The sequence below is a fragment of the Hesperophylax consimilis genome, chromosome 31 (assembly GCF_061612785.1).
Source record: "Hesperophylax consimilis isolate HC1 chromosome 31, BYU_Hcon_1.0, whole genome shotgun sequence".
Classification (NCBI taxonomy): Eukaryota; Metazoa; Arthropoda; class Insecta; order Trichoptera; family Limnephilidae; genus Hesperophylax; species Hesperophylax consimilis.
In genome coordinates this window covers 10,280,171-10,303,966 of record NC_142866.1, presented here as the reverse complement: position 1 = coordinate 10,303,966, position 23,796 = coordinate 10,280,171, and the positions used below count along the sequence as shown (strand labels likewise).

The following is a 23,796-nucleotide window of genomic DNA, read 5'->3' as shown; positions in this document are numbered from 1 at the left end:
GTGAAAGTGACAATGAAAATGTCACATGATTGGTAAATCGTAATCGAAATTTTTAATTGTAATATTGTTGTGTATGTAATATTTAATAATTGTAAATAGTATTGCATAACTGTAAATAAATTGAAAATTTTTGGAACTGTACTTATATCGAAATTCATTCATGTATAAGAAAATATTAAAAAGAGAAAATCTATGCTTCGTCGTTCAGTTATTTGACCAATAATCTTCAAACTAACGTAAGACAGAAAAACAAGAGAGAATGAAATGAAAAGAGAGAGAGAGAAGAATACTAAAAGTTTCACTTTCGTCGTGCGTAGGCTTGCCACACACTGTATTTTTTTTTAAGAAATGGGGTTGATTCACGGTTTTTAGGTTTTCAGTGATAAGGTTAAAGATTTTAGGAGCTAGGAAGAAAAATTGTCTTTGAGCTGACGTAGTATGTAGTGAAGGTACTTTGTAGTGACCGTTGGTTATTGTTCTGGTTGTGTAGTTGTAGTTGTAGTTGTGTTGTAAGAGAGTGTTGTTTTTATATTTGAACAGGAAATGTATTAGCGAAAATTTTAGGTGGAGTTGTCGTACGTTTAAGACCTTATACTCTATGAGGAGTCGAGTTTTTTTTTTTTTTTTTTTTTATATTTACTCCACACAGGAGGCCCTGAAGAAAATAATTTCCCTCGGGGCCTATGTCATCTTTGGGGATGCTGTGTGGAGGGTCTTTTTTTGGAGAGGAAGGAGTGAACATGGGTCTTGAAGAGTCCCATGTTGTAGGAGGGAGGAAACACAGAGGCCGGCAGTTCGTTCCACAGCCGAGCTGTTGAACTTAAGAACAAATCGTAGAAGCGACCCGTTCTCATGTGACAAGTGTCAACTGTGTACAAATGTTGGTCGCGCGTTTGGCGTGTAACCCGACTACGCACCGGTGCCGAAGGGATCAATGACGCTAGTTCCTCAGAGCATCTTCCATTGTAATACCGATAGAAAAAGGACAGAATACCTACCTGACGCCTGTGCTCTAAAGATTGCAGTCCGTTTGTTAAGATTGGGGAATCTATCAAACGGACCGCCCGTTTCTGCACAGAGTCAAGGGTTTTTTTCAGGTATTTTGGGGCTCCAGACCAGAGATGACTGCCAAATTCGACAGTAGGGCGCACTTGCGATTTGTACAGGGTGAGCAGTTGTGTACTATTAAAGTATCTGCGGGCCCTGTACAGTACGCCCAGCTTCTGAGAGGCCAACTTTACTCTGGCTTCGATGGAGCCCCCGTACCTGAGCTGGTCACTTATAGTTACACCAAGCATATCAATGGAAGGCCTGTTCGGAAGATTGCTTCCGTTGAAGGAGACTAGATTATCATTTGGATCCCTTTTAGACGTAATCAGACAGGATTGGGTCTTTGAAACATTAAATTCGACGAGATTATTTTTACCCCAGGAGGAAATACTCTCGAGATAACCGTCCATTCTCTGCTTCAAAGCCCTCCGTGCCCTTTGGGGGCTTGTCAAACAAAAAGCTATCATGAACTGTACTGTCATCCGCGTAGCAATGAATCGGTGCACATGTCAAAAGGTCATTGATGTGCAACAAAAACAAAGTCGGAGACAGAACCGATCCCTGTGGGACGCCAGCATTTATGGAGTGCGAGGAAGAGGTGAAACCGTCAGCAACCGCCTGAATCGACCTATCCCTTAAAAAGTCAGCAATCCACGTACACAGGGATGCGGGAAGTCCGTAAGAATGCAATTTGTTGACAAGTCCTCGGTGCCAGACCCGGTCAAAGGCCTTGGATATGTCTAGTGCGACCGTTTGGGTCTCACCGTGACGTTCCAGGCACCGCCCCCAAACATGCGTCACATACGCGAGAAGATCACCGCACGAGCGGTTCCGCCGGAATCCGTATTGACGGTCGTTGATAATTTTGTTCTTCTCGAGGTATGTGAGCAGTTTGTCGTTGATCACACGTTCCATCACTTTGGACAGAACTGATGTGATCGCTATGGGGCGGTAGTTGGCCGGGTTGGAGCGGTCACCTTTCTTGGGAATAGGGTGAATTACCGCTTTTTTCCAACCAGAGGGCACAGTGCCACACTTCAGGGACATTTTGAAGAGCTTTGTCAAAACTGGAACTATTTCCGCAGCACACCTCTGCAATACCAGGGCAGGTATTCCATCAGGTCCACTAGCTTTGTTAACATCGAGCCCCCGTATGACGTGGAGTACATCCCGATGCCGGATCCTCAGCTTTTTCATATAGAAGCCGCAGTGAGGAACCGACGGCGGAACAGCACCCCCGTCGTCGAGGGTCGAGTTTTCCGCAAACATTTTCCCTAATAAGTTAGCCTTTTCGGTGGCGGTGTTTGCTAGTGAGCCGTCAGGTCTGGTAAGAGGTGGCAAACTGGGTTTGCAAAAATTTCGACCTATTGAGCCCGCAAGCGACCAGAATGCTCTGCTGCCATGCGGGCAGGCAGCCAGCTTTTTGCTGATCTGCAGGTCGTGTTCGAATTTTGACCTATTGATGATTCTCTTGCATTCATTGAGTGGTGGGGTATCATTTAGAATTTTTTTCCGGAAGGTTTAAATATAGAATACATGCATGTTATATTTTATAAAAAGTAGAGAAAAGTCGATTTTTTATAATCAAGTCGTATAAATATATTTTCAGGCACTAAATTGCTAACCCTGGCTAAACTTCTTAAAATACATCACAATAATGTACTACGGAATTGTATATCTTTAAAAGGTCTACAGAAAAGTTCGATATGGTGCATGTCTATCTCCTAAAGATAACCCCCAGCAACTCCAAGTACACGTCAGCTAGTTCTAAATAAATAGATATCCTCTCGAAATATATGTAATTTACTTTCCTAATTGTATCACAAATCGTACGTTCAAACTAGTTCTTACTAAAAAATATATATCGTAGGCCTCAACACATATTTCCTTTCCTAAACATATGTATCATATAAGTTAGTATGTCTTATCGAAGGAATGGACTTGTTACTGATATTTTACTTGACAATAAAAATTAAATAATAGTTAGAACTAGAATGATGGTTTTATCGTGTGCAATGTCGTGTCGGTGCCATATTGCACAAACCTAAACGAAACACACACTCAGCACTGGAAAATTAAAAGCTTATTTTGAAGAACTTAGTACGTTATTTGAACAAAGAACATTTTAAAAACGAAAGGAAAATTTCGAGAATATTTCGAACCGTGTTTTAAGAAGAAATATTTGTTATGATTACATACGTCTTTCTGAAAATTTCGGGATGTTTGACCACACTTCCGTTGTAGAAAGAGTCGGTAAACAGATAAATAATAAACAGAACTCTGCCAGATCTGATTCAAGCCTAATACGGTTTCCCTGATTTGCTACTCAGAATTAACATTCCGCGAAAATTAAATTAATTGGCAATGGGCGTGATCAAGGTTCTCGTGGAAAATAAAACATACGACTTGATCATGCCAAGATTTCGGCACCAGATATCTTAAATTCGTTTAATTTATTTAATCCACATCCGGCCGCCATGCTGTTTCAGGGATAGATCGGCCATTTATTACGTTAAATTCCCGCCAAAATAAATCATCGGCGGCACTAAATTCCGCATCTTGACGCCAATTACGTTGGAGTGGCATGCTTGAATCCAGTGAAGAAATAAACTGACAGAAGTGAAGTAAGTTTGGTTTTTCCTTACTTACTACGAGTAGAAAGGTTCGCTTTAGATCCCGCTTCTAAGGATAATGTGTTCAGTGCTTGAATCACAAGATGACATACGCGGGGCGCACTTTATCGTCAACATTCCTGGGTGCTGACGTCCTGCAGACTTAATATAAAATAAATTTAACTATTATTTTTGGAGGGCTTTGTATTAGGAGCCTAAATATCTTTTTTTTATAATAGAGTGCTCTCAAAAATAAACTGATAGCATAACTGTTTTTCAATATAATTTCTGAAACTAAATTTCGTTGCACAAGGCATTTGTGGCGTAATAAGTTTTTTATGTACCGTAAAAAGGGGCGAATTTGAAATCGAAGGGCGACTATGATCATCGCGGATATTTTCACAACTCTCGCAACTTGTATAATTAGTTAGTTTCTAGTTATATTCAATCATAATTTGTATTGTAAAGTATATTAGTGTCTATTGACTATCAATATATTTATATATATTATTTTACAACTATTTTAATATTCAGAAACGCATTTTTTAACAAATTTCCTTGGGGTTGTCGAATTATTGTAATAATGCTTATGAAAAATAGAAGTCACCATATTTTTGTTTGACACCATTTACATTTTAAAAATGAAGTTAGACGTAAAATTTTCGAATTTGGTAAAAATAAATAGCCGTCGCGGGACGCCTAATTGATTTTTATTGAAGGAAGTGAAAATGAAACTAAACAAGTCTTCAAATGATTGATTGAACAATTATTTTAGTATTATTAAAATATACAAAAAACTAATAATTAGAAATAAGAAAATCATTGTCATGTAGGCAATTGAGAAAAAAAGCAAATATATGGAATGATTGTTACAATGTGTTTAAATACTTGTGGTACCTAGCATTGTTGTACCTTGTACCTTTTCTTCTGATTCCTACCTACAATATTATTGCTGTCCACCTACCTAATTCCTACCTCCCTATGTCGACTACAATGTGTGTGCAGCAGTTGAAATTCAAAAGTCATTCTATTAACCTGTCTTTGATTACGGAGCCCCTAGTCGATGTAAACAAACAAAAGTATAAAGTGGATGTATCAAGAGTGAAAAAGAATTAACTTAAAAATATTGTTATATACAAAGTTTTATTTTATTTTTATTTTTTTTTATATTTACAATTTTTTAACCTTTATTGTGGACTGCTAACATCTAGTACAACTAGTACTGGACACCAACTAGAGACATCATAAAACTAAGCAAATAACTTACTTTTAACATACTTACCTTAGAATTATTGACACGTTCAAAGCTAGTTGAAAATAAACTTCAAATTAGATTACAAATTACAAGTGTTAGAACTGCTGGTATTATGCAACGCTTAGGTGAACCCGTCAAAAAGGGTTGTCAGTTGTCACTGCGGTTCCAGTTAACTGGGAGCGATGTGGAACTCAATCAAAACCATCACGCATTTCCCCGCAAGGTAAAAAGGCTTGACGCCAAACAACTCGCTCTTGGCAAATACTCTTTTGTTACAATTTTTTTTATTTTCATTTCGGTATATATTTCAAAAGGAACCAGTTCGAAAAATAATCAGTTCGAGTGACAGAACCGATTCCTTGTAACCTGGACTGGAATGTCGACCATCGCTAATAATCTGTCTAAAATCCTAAAAGACGTAGGATAAGTAAACAAAAACCATCGTGGCTTACTGAAAAACGTGTTAAGATTTTTTAACAAACTTGTGAGTTCAATAACAACGACTAAAGAACTTTGTAGAAAACAGATTGTTTCTTACAGTTAAGAAAAAAAATTAGTATTTTGGAAAGCAGGGTGTTTTTTTATGCATTAAGTGTAATTTGTCGTTGATATTGTATTACTAACATTATTTTTATGGTTATTGTGTTAAATTAGTAGAATATCAATGTACTCTTCTTAGGACAACTGTAAGAATTCAGATTCTGCGGAAAACGTTTCTAAACGCATTTCAAAATAAAATACTGTTCTTGAAAGTAAATGAAAGACTTTTTCAGATTTTAGTATTACAAATAGACATTTGCCAAATGTTAAAACTTTGACGCAAACAAAGATAAAGTTTTCAAAGTCGCTAAGCGATGGTATTTACCGTATAAACTGTTATTACTACTTTAAACGAAACTGAAAACAATAGTTTTTGTTTTATCGTGTGTACTGTTATTACTACTTTACACGAAACTAAAAAAAATAGTTTTTTATCGTGTGAACTGTTATTACTAATTTACACGAAACTAAAGTCGCTAACGATAGTTTTCATCGTGTAAACTATTATTACTACTTTACACGAAACTAAAGACGCTTAACGATGGTTTTTATCGTGCAAACTGTAATAACGACTTTACACGAAACTAAAAAGCATGTAAGTTATTTTAAAAGTTATTGTCACTTCATTTTTTTTCGTTTCCTATAAAAATATTTCAAAAATAAAAACCTTGTCAAATATTTTTAAATACTAAATTTTGTGACGTAGAATTATTTCAATTTTTTCGGGAGGGTTTATGGTAAAATTTTTGATACAAACTGAAGGCGCGATATTCTCTCTTTCAAACACTGTTTAAATCGTATTACAAAATATGATAATACAACATGAGATAGCATTACATGTATGAGACCGTGTCATGCTGGAATATATATCTTCCTAAAAGACTCAGTTGTTTCTTGTCTGTGAAGAATATCGTCCAAAATTTGCCGAAGGGGTAAAATCGAATTTAACAATGTTATTATTAAGTTCTGAAAGTATTTCAGTTTTTTTATAATTGTGACAGCTGTTTCGGCGTTTTTATCATTAAAACTTGCATAAATTAATATTGGCATGTAAACGTTTAATTATCGATCTTTAAATTTAAAAAAAAATGGATTGCGAAATAAAAAGCAAAAGACCCGTTGCGTTATTTCAGTCCAAACGGTCAAAAGCCAAAAGGTCCAAATGCTGCAGTTAATCCATTTTCTATAGCTACCTATACTAAGGTACCTACCTACATTATCGCACCGAAAAAAACCGATAAAATAAATGCGCTTGCCTTCATAATAGCACAGTGAACTCGTTAAATTGCAAATTAATATTCATTGAAGGGCGAGGAACGAAAGACGGATGGTTCACTTTACTTTAATTATTTTTTTAAAAGGAAAGACAAATATTTCTGGGCAACGAGTAACCTGACAAAACTTGAAAATCTCTTACTACCTTCCCACTAAGTAGAAAATGTTGCTTGTGCAGAGGAAGCAGAGGAAACTCACGATGCTAGGGCAGGAACCCGATGCGATGCCTACTCAGCCACTGGGCGGTTAATTAAGTCCAAAAAGAATAAATATTATTTACGTATGTGGTTGGGATGATATTACACCAAGTGACTTTTAATAAGTAATAACTTGTCGATTAATCAATTAACTAAGTTTGATTTCTGAGGCAGCATAAATTCATGAACTTGAAAAAACATGAAAAGAGTATAGCTCTTTTTTGTGTGAAAAAACAATCTTCTTTTTGCAGTGTCAAAGTTGATATATGTCAAATAGCTTTATTATGTTTTTTCGAATGCAATTGAGAAAATATATCATTTTCTACTCATTTAAGTAAATTGCACATGTATAAACCAACCATATTGTAACTGTTGATTCCCCTAAAATAAAAATAAAAATAATATTATAAAACGTAGGGTTGAAATTTCTGGCGATAATCTAACGCTATTTGTTTTGGTAGAAAAAGGATGTCAAAAATAGTGACTGCAAGCATAAAAATAAATTTAACATTTCTCTTCGAAGAATGTCTTAATTTTAAATAATTCGTAGTTCTGTGAAAAGCTAAATCATGTTGTTGTAATTTTTTTTTGTAAATTGTAATTTTTTTCTAAATTGTAATTTTGTTTTAAATTGTATTTTTTTTGTAAATTGTATTTTCATTTGTAAATTGTAATTTTTTTGTAAATAGTAATCTTTTTGTAAATTCTAATTATTTTGTAAATTGTAATCTTTTTGTAAATTGTAATTATTTTGTAAATTGTAATTTTTTTGTAAATTGTTTTTTTTTATAAATCGCAATTAATTTTTTTTCGTAAATGAAATGTATAATGTTCCATGAGTATTTCCCCCAGAATATTTTATTTATTTGCGTTATAAACAGTCTTTATATATTCATATTTGACAGTGTTAGGAATTTTTATAATATTACCAATAAAAAGACGACATTCAATATTTAAAACCAATGTAAAAAAAATAACAACTCTGATAAAGTGTATCCACGTAAAGAAAACTTAAAGCTACAAAAGGTGTTTATGAAATATTTCGTAGGTTTACATTTAAACGTAGAATGGGTATTAATAACCGGAACGTGACAAACAAATTTACAAAAAGACTCAATTATATTGTATTTTGCGAATAAGTGGATATGTAACCTTTGAATCCCAACTCCTTCGATAGTAAACATTAATGCACCTCAATTAAGCAACCTTGTAGATATAGGGCAGTATTTCATATTCCCAGCTGTTGCCTCGCCAGTTTGCACTACCTTAGGGACGCTTTACCTTTTATTATGTCATGTGACATGTCTCGCTAACAAACGTTAGGAAATTTTCCTTGCTATTAAAATATATTGTTTACTGCTTATATATATGTATGATAATACATACATACATATATATGTCAACGAATTATATGCTAACTAATTGATCATCTTTGACTCTACATCACTTTTTAAGGATGTGTTTAATTGTCATTTTGCCAAATTATAAAAAGGGGGTTCGTAAGTAGGAGCTTTTGCACTTCAAAACATTTTTATAACCATAATACTTTATTTTTTTCAATTTTTATAAACAGATTTTTCAACAAATGCCATATCATAGCAAAATTCAAGCTGTTTTCTACTCGTAGTATTTAATTAAATGATCTACACGTAATTTTTCATGGTTTTTGGCTATTTTTATTTACAGTTATATTTGCATGTATTTTAATTATTTGATTTTTTAACTCTTTTCGTTTATGCATCTAATTTGTAATTGAAGTTTTTTTTACTTAATACTTAATTTTTATTTGAATTTATTAATCTCTTTTATTATCCAATATTTAATTTTACTCACATAAGTATTTTTTGTTATTTGAATGCAAATGCTATTTTTTGTTAATAAATTGCAACTTTAATAATAATTATTGGATAGAGCCGTTTTCGTGAGAAAATCGCCTCAAGGACGCTTAACAACTTAATTTATGCATTTAATTTATTCCTATCTTTCGTCTGCATATAAATTTATTTGTGTGTTCGGTCTCCGGTCAATCGTATCAAGATGGTAGCCAAGCCATGTTTGATAGTACATTTTCATTCATTGAGCCGTCAAGTCGGAGTAATCAACATTACGCGAAGTCTACTGTTCACTTTATTTATGTATTTATTTCTATATAATATTTATAGTGTTCACATAATTATTTATATTTGTACATGATATATTTCAAACTTATAACTATAATATGTTGTGTGTAAGGTAAGTTTGAGAAGGTGAACCTGTATGTGAGTAATATTGTATGTTTCGTGAACACCTCACTAGGAGAACCTGTGCTGAGGTGTTTACGTGGTTATGTATAGGTGTGACAAGTATTTATGTGTTGTAGAAGAAAGTTTTTGTTTTTTATAAGTTTTAAATTATTAAATATGATTTAATATTTTCACGGCCAAAAGTATTTTTGCTATTTGTTTTTGGGGTGTTATGCCGTGTTGCGCTAACTCCTTCTTTAGCCAACGTTTCGGACAGCATTGCAGTGTCCATCATCAAGGCAGATGTGTTATTTGAGGTTGTGTTAAAATGTGAGCTTATAACACGGTATCACAACCTCATACATAAGCTCACATTTTAACACAACGTCAAATAACACATCTGCCCTGATGATGGACACTGCAATGCTGTCCGAAACGTTGGCTAAAGAAGGAGTTAGCGCAACACGGCATAACACCCCAAAAACAAATAACAAAAAATTTTAATTATTGTTTTTTTTTGGTTTTTGTAAATTGAATATTCATAAAATTTTAATGGTTTTTGTAAATTCATAATAAAAATGTTAAAAAAAATAATATATATTAACATATATGTAAGTGCATATATTTGTATTGTAAGTGTGAGTATAGTTGGTAAAATCTCGAAAAACTTCACTGATCTATTAGTTTGCTTTAATAAAAGACAACTAACTTTTTTGAATCTGTGATTCATACGCTTATTCAGGACGCCACCCATATTTCAACGCGATGCCCTATTTAGACTTACGGGCAGTACGAACACCTATGTAAGTAATACTTACCTACCTACATATATACCGCAATTAGCATCTAAACTACCACAAGTGACCTATGTTTAATCGCTTGCTATATATATACACCGGATGCAATTCCCGTACAAATTCCTAAAACGAGATAAAATAATGATTTGATCCTTATACGGTATTGTCGGCGCTGGCAGTACTGAATCTGTCGGAAACTTCAAGTCATGGTCAGGAGGTACGACGGTGAGTCACGATTAAATAACATTTTTACTTCCATAACATCTTGTTATTACTACGATCGTGTGTATGCCCGGAATGGTATAAAGGAAAAAAGAAAAACTGTAGATAACAAAGGTCAACTGTATACTAACACTTGAAAGTACCAACATTTGTATATAGCTGATGGTTTAACCCATGGTTTCTACGCCAGGATTAACATAATAAAATGAATATTTAAAATTAAACACGTATTATCAAACAAGTACTTAAAGACAAAAATACCATAAAAAAATCATTAATCATCTCTCGATAGCGATCCATTTACCGTAACTGTTGCTCCAGCCTCATTTTCGAAAAAGTAAGGTCCAATGACTCCGTCGGACCATAAACCGCACCAAACAGTCACACGTTGAGGATAGAGAGGCTTTTCAACAATAATTCTTGGGTTTTCCGAGCCCTAGATGCGACAATTTTGCTTGTTGACGAAGCCACCGATGTGGAAACTGTGCCTCATCACTCAACATGATTTGCATTTGATTCACTCAAGTGAATTTTAATAATTTCAATGCGTTGTTGAAGCGTGTATCGTTCCATTTTTATTAATGGCGTAGTTTCTACTTGTCAAATGTCAAAAAATTACAGCTTCAAAAGTAACATCTACCGAAATAGCGGGCTATTCAAAATAACACCTCTTATTGGAAAACCCTGTTTATTAACTAATTATTTTTTCATAATTTAGTTAATTGTTACATTTAGGATATAGAGCAAAAACTTTTATAGACTAACACATGTATTCATAAAAAGTTGTATAAATTTTCATTAGAGAATCAAGCAGTAACTGAGATATCTATTTAACAAAAAACATATTATTTTAATTATTTTCAATTTAAGATTTAAAAGGTGGCTATATAAAAAAAAAATGAAAAAAAAAATATTTTGCATCTTAGAACAGACACGAGTCAGAAAAATCCACTACCGATTCAGAATCTACAAGTTGCATACTTGAATCGTCTATACATCTGCGTTTAGTGATAAAATATATTCGTCGGTGTCTTTCAAATATCCCTCTTCCCTATTTACGTCTGCCTAACAATCGGTAGACAAATTCCATGGTTCAATCTTACTCGTTATGCCTCACTACCTAAAAAAGATTGACTGTAGGTACTCAAAAGCTTTCTAAAATCAGTGTTATCTATTCGAAAAAGCAATATGTCTCTAATCATATAATAGTTCCGTGTTCACGGTTCCAGTTGTTCCCCATGTGACACCCTAGGCCCTGAAGTGTCACGCGCCATAGGCGGGGCGAGAAACATATACAAGCTTTGAACCGTCACAATCGGCTCGCTGCCAACATGAGCTATGACTCACTTCTCTCTGTACCTCCATCTGTCTCTGTCGGCTATTATAAGACGAGTGAGTAGCTCAGGCTCATCTCACTCACCTGCGAAGGTAAAGGGCATCGTAAGTCGTAATATTAAACACAGACGATGAACATTCCCCGCGGATAAACGATCAGCAGACGATATTTGACCAACTCCCGTCAAGAGACGCATTATAATAATGTGTAGCTTGCGGTAATGCAGAGAGTTTACAGTGGGTGATACCAACTACGAGTATATGCTTAACTACTCCGCAGCAGATGGTCTTACAATAAAGAATTTGTGTTGATTGTGTGTAAAATGTATGGAACAATTCGTCGAAACATGCCGATTTCGAACTTGTATTTAATTGAGATCAACATAAAGTTTTTACGATTTATCAATTTTGAGTCCATTTAGGCATAAAGTTCACACAAAGGATCCCCTAACGGTCCCAAAAAATAGATGCCATGACTTTTCCGGCTGAATGGGTCGTCTTGAACTTATTTTTGGCTGGCAAAGATGAATGACGTCACTGAAGAGATTGTCTTTTGGATTCTGGGGTGTAGTGACGCGAAATGTCTCATCCCCCGTCATGATAGAGTCCAGAAAAGCTTCTCCCAGCTGTGCAAAACATTGATGTATTTAGTCTATGGTGCAAAACGATCCGGAATTTCACGCGGATCTCACACCGAAAGGAATTCACCATCGGAAGAATTTACTGTGACTGAACAAAGTGGCCGACAAACTAGCGGGACCTTACAAACTTACCGTTGGAATTCCCGAAAAATTCCTACGGTCTCAGGACCTCTTGCAATCTTACTTTATGGATGGCCCTCGTATAAAAATGAATTATTCATTTTTTAATGCAACATGTTCGACGTTTTAAACATAACTATGTACAATTTTTTTATGTCAAGAAATTTATTGTTTCTGAAAATTTCAGTTTACAATTAATTTAAAATTATTTTTTGCAACCATTGTTATAAATCTTATGTACAAAATTGTTAATATTTCAATGAACCCAGAAAAAAAAGAAAGAAATATCGCAAGAGTTTTAGACCACCAAAACCGTTTTGATCGAGATAGCTGAGTTGACAAACATACTACCGACCAGTGCGTTGAGGTACCTGCACCTATAGCTCAATGTTAACACGAGGTTAACCTCTATAACACCAAAATCGTATAACACCATACAAATGATGGAAAAGTTTTCAGATAAGCCTAGGTAGATTCATGTTTCTTGATTTTTCACCAAACTAGGCCTGTAGTGCACAGACAAAACTTTGATACGCGTAGTGAATTCTACTGTTGTTTCAATGGAACCTGCTGGAAGGGTCTATTCTAGCTGAAATGATACCATATCCATCGGTGCAGGTACCTAAATAAAAATCTATGGACATCAGCAACCCATCACAGAATTTCCTCCTTCCTAAATATAATTAGGCTAATTAATATCCCTAGAAACAAAAACAAAACACAATTTTACAGCGAACACAAACATCAAAACAGAAGTAAGGGAAGGAATGACCTTTCCGTTCCAACAAGCAACAGAGCGGCTTATCAAAAACTATTCTCATCTATCTCTATCCTAACAACTGAAACTGTATGAATTGTCATCCTTCGGTCCAAAAATAACAAAATGGTTATTAGATCTAGGCAGGACTGATTCCGAAATATTACTAAAAAAGGTAATCTGATAATTATTTATCACAAACGCCTAGTTGTATCTTCGCTTTTACAAACTTGTTTTCTCTATTCTTAAATCCTGTATTTCTCTATCATAATTTGAAATCACTTAATTTGACTGTCCTAAAACAGGAAAACTTCCAAGTTTGACAGTCAAAAGCTTCCTTGGATATTATTAAATGAATATTATAAAAAATAAAGAGCATTTGTTTGACTATTTACAAACATATTTTGCCTTTTATAGCGGGCAAAAATTGCATTTATTGATATTTAGTGGACAGATGACAAGCCAAGTGACTTTGACAATGGACTTCAATGGCCTCTAAGGCTCTAAGAATAAGGAAAAGTCAGAAATGTGAAATATTCCGTTCGTAATAATGCTGTTATTCTGGCAACATGATCTACCGTGTCACCGGTGGAACTGCGTCTCCCTCATGATGGCCATATTAACTCGACGAAAATACAGCATTGATTATTTTGGCACTCTGCAGTACTTTATGGCGTTTTATCGTAATTAGCGAGATCTCGTTGACAGGCGGGCGTTCGCGAAAAATACCACAAATAATTTTCTATCAATAACGCCTAACAGTTGACGCAGTCGCAAGGGGCCGCAACAAAGTTTTTTTTATTCTCTAAAATATTACGAAGTTGATGAATGTATTTCAATTTTATTTTAATGTTGACGAATAAATTGTTATATCGATTGAAAATGTGCCAATTTCGATTTGCCTCCAAAACGACATGTTCGTTTGTATTCATGAATTCGGCAACGTTGACGTTGGTGACAGCCGTCCTACCATCCAGTAGCAGTTTCAACGTTTAATGAAGTTGTAGCCAGTTGGAACCGTTTTTAGTACAATGACCAGCATTACAAAAATAAAAACTTCTTCCACGCATATTTAACGATATTCATAGTTTGTAAAAAGACACAATTGATGTTGGGTGACACTAAACGATTTTTTCTATAATATATTAACTTCCTGTTTGTTTCACATGAACACATTTATCAACTTTATCACTGTGTGGAAAATCGCCAAGAAAAGTATGCCAATTTCAGCATCAGTTTGTTTATTTTTCGTTTCAGTCGTAGTGCTCGACGTTATGCTTGTGTTATTGAGTTTATGGTCTTGTAAATGTTCTTATTAGTCCCGTTATGAGTAAAACAGCTTAATTTTAGCTGTTGTAAAATAAGTGTTTTGAGCATCTCTCTACGGATCAACATTCATAAACGTCACACTACGTAAAAGTTCAAAATACTAATAAATTGACAATATCGAATTGAAATAATAACTTCAATATACATAAGCAGTCCGAATGTACTTTTTGACACTATAAAGAGAAAGTTCATGGGGTCTTTAGTCATAGCTAATATTTTTGGTTTCGCCAGGCTCCATCGGAATCAATTGAACTCGTTTTATATGAATGAATTAAGTGTTTGGATCGTGTATACGATTACTGTCAATTCTACGAGCTTAGTTAGTTCACATTCATTCACTAATAGACGTTGTTTTGCATAACAAATGACAATATCTAATAATGTGTGTGTATTGACAGATTATCCGAAACCTTGAAAGCCGCGCTAAAAGCAGCGGTTTTTGTCCATCGACTGTCGGGATCACATTCTGACCGTGCTCGCAAATATCGCAAACCTACCAAAGATAACGGATGTCGTCGATATTGTATTGACATGGAGCTTTATCGATTATCCTTGCTAGACCTCCTGTAGGCAGAAACCATCGTTTATTGATGACTAAACACAACCAAGATTCTCAGTGGAATTCTCTAAAATAAATTGAAAAATATTTTGTGGATTTGCTTCAGTTTAAAATACACCAACAAAACAGGAAGCCGCCACACAAAAGACAATAATGGACCACTTCCAAAAGAAACACCTAATATATATATATACATTATTATAATTACACATCAGAAAGTTTCTCCGCTCTCAACCGTCTGCTAATGACGCACTTTAGCACACGCCGATCTAGAGCGGGTGCAAGACATTAATATTGTTCATTGAATAAATACTCGCCAAAAATCTGGATAAATGTCTAGAGACCGCATTACACGGACTGCTCTCGTATTTAGGGGCGCGCGTGACGGACACGCATTCCGCGCGTCCATTTTACATGAATGATGTTTATAATGGTGCTGTTTATAGGGAACACTCCAAGATGTTTACGACGAGGCGTAGAAGATTGCGCGGCTGTTTGTTCTAGATCGGTGTTTTCCGAAGTGGGTGATGACGCTGGAGCATCGATATAATAGTTTGGAGAAACGTCGGAGCATGCTGAAGGCATCCAGGGGGGCGGTGGTCGTATCAGGAGCATTGCGGAGCGTTGAACAAATTTGGTTGAATAACATATTTTTCCAGTTAACTATTCATGTAAATAAGACGTGTATCCTCGCAAGAAACAAAGATACGAACCGTTCGTTCATGTTTAAATAATGAATGATAGAATTTAAAAAAAATGTTTTTGACAACAGATCGACTTTTAAGACAACAGGTCTAATGCACTTTAAAATCATTTAACTAAACTGTACAGGGAGAAAAACGTGACTGCATTACCATTTCCTAATAAAATATTAGTAATTCAGAATATATCTGAATACGTATTCACACAGTGTTTTTCGGACCAAATAAATATAATGGACGAGATTCGACAAAAGTATTATTTTAAAGAACACTTGTTCGGACTTCCTCATAATACAGGATTTTCCAATAAGAGGTGTTATTTTGAATAGCCCGTTATTTCGGTAGATGTTACTTTTGAAGCTGTCATTTTTTGACATTTGACAAGTAGAAACTACGCTATTAATAAAAATGGAACGATACACGCTTCAACAACGCATTGAAATTATTCACATTAGTCACATCTGAGGGCTCGGAAAACACAAGAGTTATTGTTGAAAAGCCTCTCTATCCTCAACGTGTGACTGTTAGGTGCGGTTTATGGTCCGGCGGAGTCATTGGACCTTACTTTTTCGAAAATGAGGCTGGAGCAACAGTTACGGTGAATGGATTGCGCTATCGAGAGATGATTAATGATTTTTTTATGGCCGGAATTGGATGGTATTGATCTGGACAACGTTTACTTTCAACAAGACGTGCCACACAAGCAACGAAACCATTGATCTTTTACGATCGAATATCAAAATAACACTTCTTATGGGAAAACCCTGTATATTCGTGCTTTACTGATAATTTGTTATAAAATTTGTCAATTCATTTTCCATAGGCCTCCTGTCCCGTTTTCAACAGGAAAATGAATAATTTGACTAACAATATTTCATATCAATAAGTTTTCTCCGTGCACTCCAAATTTTGTAGAACGTTTTGGTAAGTAAAAGCTTCGTTACGTTCAAGAACGTAAGGCTTTATCTAAAATTGCTTTCCCTCTATTGAACTCATCTCTTTTAAGTCTGAACTCGTCCCAGATCTTCCACATAATTTTGAAATTTGCTCATTTAAATAAAATTAATATAAAAATTCACCTTCCCTCTCTCCACTATTTTGAATTGTGGTTTAGAACGCCCTTGAAGGGTGAAAGCCAGAAACATTTGATAAAAAAGATAAAGGCAAAACAATAAATGTGCCCAAATTTTCAAATGTTTAAAAAAATATATATTTTATGAATTGCATTTTCAAATAACGTTTCCAATCAACACTGCCTAGGTATATTTAAAGCTTACCTTTGGTAAGTCTATTAAAACCGCTTCCTCTATCTTATAATTGACTTATATAAAAATAAGTACTACATGGGTATATTTGCATTTCTGTCTGCTCTACAAAACTGTTACCTCTCAAAGTAAATTACATCACTAGCTATAGAGTTTTAACTGTCAACAAAATAGTGAATACATCAAAAGTATTTTCAATCAAAATCTTGGTCGAAACTAACTAACCATCACGCCGTTTCCCCGCAGGGGTAGGCAGAGATTACTGACCGCCAAACAACTCGGTCTAGGCGCACACTCCTTACCTCATTCACATTCCTACATCGTCTCATACATACTTTTCTATTATTCTGATTCTTGACATGGCCCGACTCAAGTATCTGATTCACTTGGTCGTGCCATGTCTTCCTCGGGCGTCCCAGACTTCTGCTATCATTCGCTCTACATGCCCAAACCATCTAAACGTCTCTTTCTTGATCTTACTCATTACACTTATATATAAAAGAAACCAATTCATTAATTTGCGTTAATAAAGCTAGCATGTACATAATATACATTCACCCCGAGTGCTACAATTTTATTCCGAGTTTGATGATATTTAGCACACTTTACCTACAAAACAAGAGGAAGGTCAGTTTTCTACACGACAGTTTTGGTACTTCTTGATAAAAATCAGCATGCTTAACGTTCAAAATAAGACGAAAATTACTGCCTTCATGGGATTTTCAAAAAATCTACAGAAATCCTGGGCGACTCCGCTAGTCTGTTTACATATCTACAGTTTTATTCCGAGATTGACGAAATTTTGCACACTTGATATTCAAAACAGGAGATTTATGACACTTGGAAAACCCGCCCTATCCACCACCCCAAAGCAGAGACTATAGCAGTTGGTAAAATATTGCACATTTGACGTTAACCTAAGAGGAAAATTACTGTCTGCATATTATATCAAACAATACTGCGCAAAGACCATGCAACGCAGGGGACTTGAGCTAGTTATTGCTCAAGTCCCCGGCGTCTATATGTAGGTATAGACAATTTCCCTCTGGAATAGAGTTATGAGTAGCCAGGGAAAACAGAAGACGGATCGAACGTCATCTATCATCAATGGTAGCCCACACATTTCCTGTATTTCCCACGTATTTCCCTCGCCTAATAATAAGTTACTTATTCAAGTTCATGTGAAGCACTGAACCTAAAATAGTCATTAGAAAGTGGAGTCTTCTCAGAGTAAACAACTTTTTCTGAAAATTCCAAATAATGAACAACTCGTATTTATTAGTTTTCTCAGTGTGGGAACTTCTCACATTATGAATGTGATGTTGGATGGAATATTCTTCACGTTTTTATTGTCTGTAACCTAGTGTCTGAACTGCGTTTAACATTCTTCACGTTTTTACCCAATTATTAAAATGATTAATAATGAGTTTTTTTTTACTTTCTCCAATTATTTTATTTTATTTTGTTTTATTTCAATATTGTTTCGGATAGTGGAAAGTGTAATTCAAATCGCGCTCTCGGAAATAATATTTTTCACGCCTGATTTTCTGTGCTCAGAATACCGAATATCATTTTTTCGAAACTCTTCTACACTTTTCTTGAAAACTGATGAACTAAAACATTTAAATAAATATTTTTAAGATTGATTTTGGAATTAAATATTGTTCTTTAAAGCATTATCCCGTTAAACTACAATTAAGCAGTTTGTCAACAGGATGTACAATGTACATATCCAATTACAATGTAAGTGTTTATATCACAATATTATATCTAAATATTATATTATAATTCAATAATATAATATTAGGCTTAATAATATTATAAAATATTATTTATATATAATATTATATACAAAATATTGTTACTACTTATAAGAAATTCAGATTATTATTATTGGCACACATAATTTAAAATAACACTAAATCTACATGCAAATAAATAACAACTATTGAGTGAAAGTGATGACTAGTAGGTATACAGTATTTATATTTATGAGCCATGTTTTCATGTACCAATTTCTTTTTATATTCAGAGTCAAATATATGCTGAATCAATTTTTGGTCACGCAGTAAGGCCTCCACAGGCAAGATATTTAAGTTTCGATATAACAATAAAATGTTACGTCTCTGTGAAAATGTGTGTGTAAAAAAATCGGATACGTTTATCCGAGACACTATCTAGGTTATAAACCAATTCTTTATAATTTTTTAATCATTCAAAAAGGTATCTGCCTAAAATATGTGAAAAATTAATAGCACGATGATATTGTTAATTCTGAATTTGAATTAGGATATCGACAAAAATGACGTATAATCACTAGGTCCAAATGGTTTTGTTTAAAGACATTGTCTCGATAAAACTTATGTCCTGGGTTCAATTCCAAGTTTAAACCATTATCTTTTATATTTTTCCGTGTATTGTTCTGTTTCATGTTTCTTTTAGATGTATTAGTATTAGCTTATGCAATATTATTATGCAATTATAACTTTTAACGTTTATTACTAACCATGGGAATCAAGGGAAAACGAACGAATCAACCGCAAACGGCGGTTTGCCACTAGCCCAGTAGGGCGGCACCCTTTGCATTTGGGTAACCCGATAAAATAATAGCAGTCTATTAATTCATGTAAGGTTTAGATGTATATATTATTCTTTACTTTTCTTAAATGTTTTGTTTTATTGTGGAACCGTTCATCCCGATGAGTTCTTGGTCGGCTTCCTCCGGAAATATCCGGGAAATTATCCGATTAAATGAATTCAGTTTCCCGCCCAAAGCAGAAGCCGCGTGCGTCTGGCGACCATGAAAGCTCGCGATGACATTGCGGACACGCCGCCGACCACCGAACTTATTTCTGTACAAGACAGATCGCGAAAACATCCGCGGCATGTACCTACATATGTATAAAATTACATACGTACCTACACGTGTACGATGTTTGCTAACTATACATGGGACCACTGAACAGAAATTCATTAGAATTGTGTATTATGTACTCGAGGCCGGCTCTACGTGGGCGCAATTAGAGCTGTCCGCTCCGGGCGCCGATTTATCACGGCGCCAAGGCGCTGATAATCCTAACACCAAACAGTCCTAACATAGTGCCCTTAAGATTATCTTTCACGAAAAAGGCGCCACATAAAATACAAATCATCAGGAATATTAATGATTACAGTGATCATTTACATAGGCGTCTACTGATTTTGGCAAGGGGCGTCAAAGCCAGGCACCGTTTAGCTGATGTGGTCAGTAATATTTTTTTACGTACGGCCTTTCAACTAGGAAAATACTAGTGATGAGTCGTTCATGAGCGAGCCGCACAATGGAGCTAGCTCATTTTGATGAGCCGTATTCCCACGACTCCCAGTAACCCGTACCACGGCTCAATAGAACGGTTACTCATTTCATCAGGAGTTATTTTAGAAAAATAGCGCCATTATCATTATCCAAGTATTCATTTTTATTACATACTCAAAGACTTCTGACAGTCCGACATCTGGAGTTGGACATATGTAACTACACCTACGTACAAGGCGGCGTACCGGTACCAAAAGTCGCACGATCATCATACGCTTACGCTGGGAGCCGTATTGCCGAGCCGTATCGGGGGAACCGTAGCGAGGGAACCGTACCGGATTAGCCGTATCGAGCGAGCATTATAATCTCTTGCTAATTGCTCATGCGCTTTGAGCTCCTGTTTAATTGAGCCGTCGTTCAATTGAGTCGACTCTTTGAGCCGTACTAACATATTGAGCTGGTACACGGCTCCCGCTCTTAATCAAATGAGTCGTGATGCCAATGATTCAATTTTAGTTTATTGGGGATAATAATTTCGCTATTTTAAAATATGTGACCAGTTCTACCCGAAGTAAAATAAAACTAGTCTGTCTTCTGGCGCACAGACACGCTCTCAACATACCTCTACCGATTTATTTCAGTGATTCATAAGAACTATGTTCTGCATACATTTAGAACTGGCCACTTGTGGGACGACTTGTCCGCGCCACGAGGTATTTTTTAATTAACGCAGACATTCTTCAACCCACAGAATTAAATAATATCGTATTACATAATTATGGAAGAAGACAATGATTTCTGGCATGACTCTTAGTCCTAGACATTGGCATGGAATGTCCTTTATTTATAAATGTTTTTCAAAACAGGATCCGCGTATTGTCTTGTATTATTGAACTAAGTATTATCATGTGCCTACCAGAACCAAACTTTTCAATTTTGAATAAACTTAAATTAAATAAAGTAGTGTAAGGAGAATATATGACGAGAAAGTGAATGGTAAAATAAGTTGGAGACGCCCGCGAAAAACATGTGTATCCCTAATTTATTAAAAATTTCTTCTAATTATTGGTAATCCGGTTAAAAACGTGATTGCAAGAAGTTTCCTGATAAACTTTTAGTAAATTCACAATATATCGGAAAAAGTGTTCATGAAATATATTGACGAAATGCGAAAATATTTTTTATGAATATGTGTTTCGCAATCGTGATAATACATTCGTATATTTCTAAAAGTTTATTAGAAAACCAATAAATTCATTGGTTAAGGGCCTGCAATCCCGGTTTAACCGGTTTACGAATAATTTGAAGAGACTCTTAATAAATTAACAATATTCAATATTAGTAATTTTTCTCCGTGAAGAACCGAATACTTGAGTCAGGCCATGTCAAGAGTCAGAATAACAGATGAGTATGTATGAGACAAGGTATGAATGTGAATGAGGCAAGAAGTTAGTGATAAGACCGAGTTGTTTGGGCAGTTCGTCCTCTCTGCCTATTTAATTAATTAATTAGTAAATTATTAAAAATAAAACCAACTTAACCTAACAAATCTATTTACGCAACAAAAAAATGCTATTCGCAAAAGCGTTTTTCTCATATAATTTTAGTTATTTATTTACGATATTTTATTTTTACTTACTTATATCACTTTATCTAATTAAGCTAGAATTCCCTTACCAAACACAAATGTCTTGTTTCTATATGCTGAGGAATGGCTATTCTTATTTTCCTTTATGACATGTAAAAAATTTACATCTATTGTAAATAATTAAAATATTAAAAATATATGAATTAGCCACCAGCTTTAAAGGTCTAAGCTTTTAATTTTCATTATTGTATCAAATATTACATTTTAAAGATATGACGTTTTTTTCTTTTAGATTATACATATTATTTTAATGTTTTTTTAAACATGATTTAAACATAATACCCTCCGTGATGTTTAAGTATCAGATTTCTTATTTTGAAACGAAGACATATCAAGGCATTATCACAAATATAATTATATATTTTTATTTTAAACTACTACAAAAATCACTAATTTATCGTGAATGAATATCGACTTAGATATTAAACCACAAAAAACAGAAATTTACTCACAAAACTTAATACTTTACGAAAAATAATAATACTATGTAACTCAGAAGTGAAATTCAATAGCAACATGGTGTTCAACAAAACTTCAAATTTTAATTACCAACATAGAAAAAAATAATAATTAACCTAAATCTTTGTGGTCAGTCTCGTTAATTTTTAAACGGTATGTCTCAAAGTTGCCTTAATCAACGGATTTTATTGAAGGAACGGAATACATATATAAAAATAAAAATAAATTAAAAATAACAAAAAGTAGGTACTTACAACAACGTATTTGATTACGTTTATTTCATGATCCACCATCTTGCTTTATTTTTCTTCAAAGTTTGTAAAAAAAACTCACTCAATTTTTTCCACAAAAACACAACTCACTATAAAATGATTTCTTCGCTCAGACTTTCTTCTAGCAGAATTTCTTAAAAATTTTTAAAATAAGTTAACCATAAATTTTATTTTATTTTTTCTAATAGGCTGATTTTGACGCACTGAAATGCCTGCTTACAATGCGGATAGCGGATTGCGCGCTGCTGTTGAAAGGGTGACAACCAGATTGTTACGTAGTAGCTTTGACCTAGCGATGTCTGCCTACGAGAGAATGTTCTGATTCTAACCAGTGAAATCTTATAAATGCTTATATTTATAATCCGCGCCGGTGTACGTATTGTAAAAGCAAATGCAATGTTAAATTTTCCATGATTTTATCTCGTAGTAGCATGCATGGATACGGCTTTAAATAAAACACATTGCGCCATGAGAAAATATTATATTATTCCAAAGATATAAATTGTTGGGACTAAAGAAAACCGAAAGAAAAGCCAAACATAATTTATATGCCTACTCGTAATAATTATTGGACTATGGACTCCAATGCATTGGATAGAATTAAAAAGTAAAAAAAACCATCATACAAACAATAAAACCTACTTACTTTGTGATTTCATTATTTTCGTAAACTTACGTCAAAAACTATAAACATCAAAAACAAGAACAGAAAGTGTAAACTTCGTGTCAATGTATTAGAATTGTCACAACCATGCTGACTTTATATCACTTTTTATAATTGTGTTGAATTGTCATTTTGATGAGTTATCCGGCCACCATAAATATGTAGGTATCTAATTCTGTCTATGAAATTATTAGATAAAAGTTAAGAAAAGTTTCAAAGATTAACCTCGCTTTCAAAAAGTTACTGTTGGCAGTTTTTTAAAAATTTGTTAATTATTGATTTGAAACTTTTGCACATTCCTGCAAATATCTTTATCTGTTACTAACAGAGACATAATAATGGTTTTATATAGAGGTATTGACTTAATTTGTTAATCATTTTATCAGATGGGTACTCCAAGGCGAGGAGTTTGGCAGCTCCCTGGAGGCACCAGTCCCTGCGTACTTCGTCATCTGCAGTAAGTTTATTGATATAATTTATTTCCATTCTACTGTCAGGTCAAGACAAGCTGGGTGGAAAGCCAGGATTTGTAAAAATAAACACCGACTCTGTAGAAAGCGAAGCAAAATGTATTTTTCTGT

General features: G+C 34.5%; 1 protein-coding gene across 1 annotated transcript in view; it reads right to left on the bottom strand.

The window, feature by feature from the left end:
- LOC149409440 (actin-binding Rho-activating protein) overlaps positions 1 to 22,757 on the bottom strand; it is a 69,985-nt gene extending 47,228 nt beyond the window's left edge. The window contains exon 1 of the mRNA XM_089649818.1: positions 22,534 to 22,757. Coding sequence (XP_089505944.1) covers positions 22,534 to 22,572 — 39 coding nt within the window. The 5' untranslated portion in view covers positions 22,573 to 22,757. The remainder of the gene's footprint in view (positions 1 to 22,533) is intronic.
- Between the last annotated feature and the right edge of the window lie 1,039 nt (positions 22,758 to 23,796).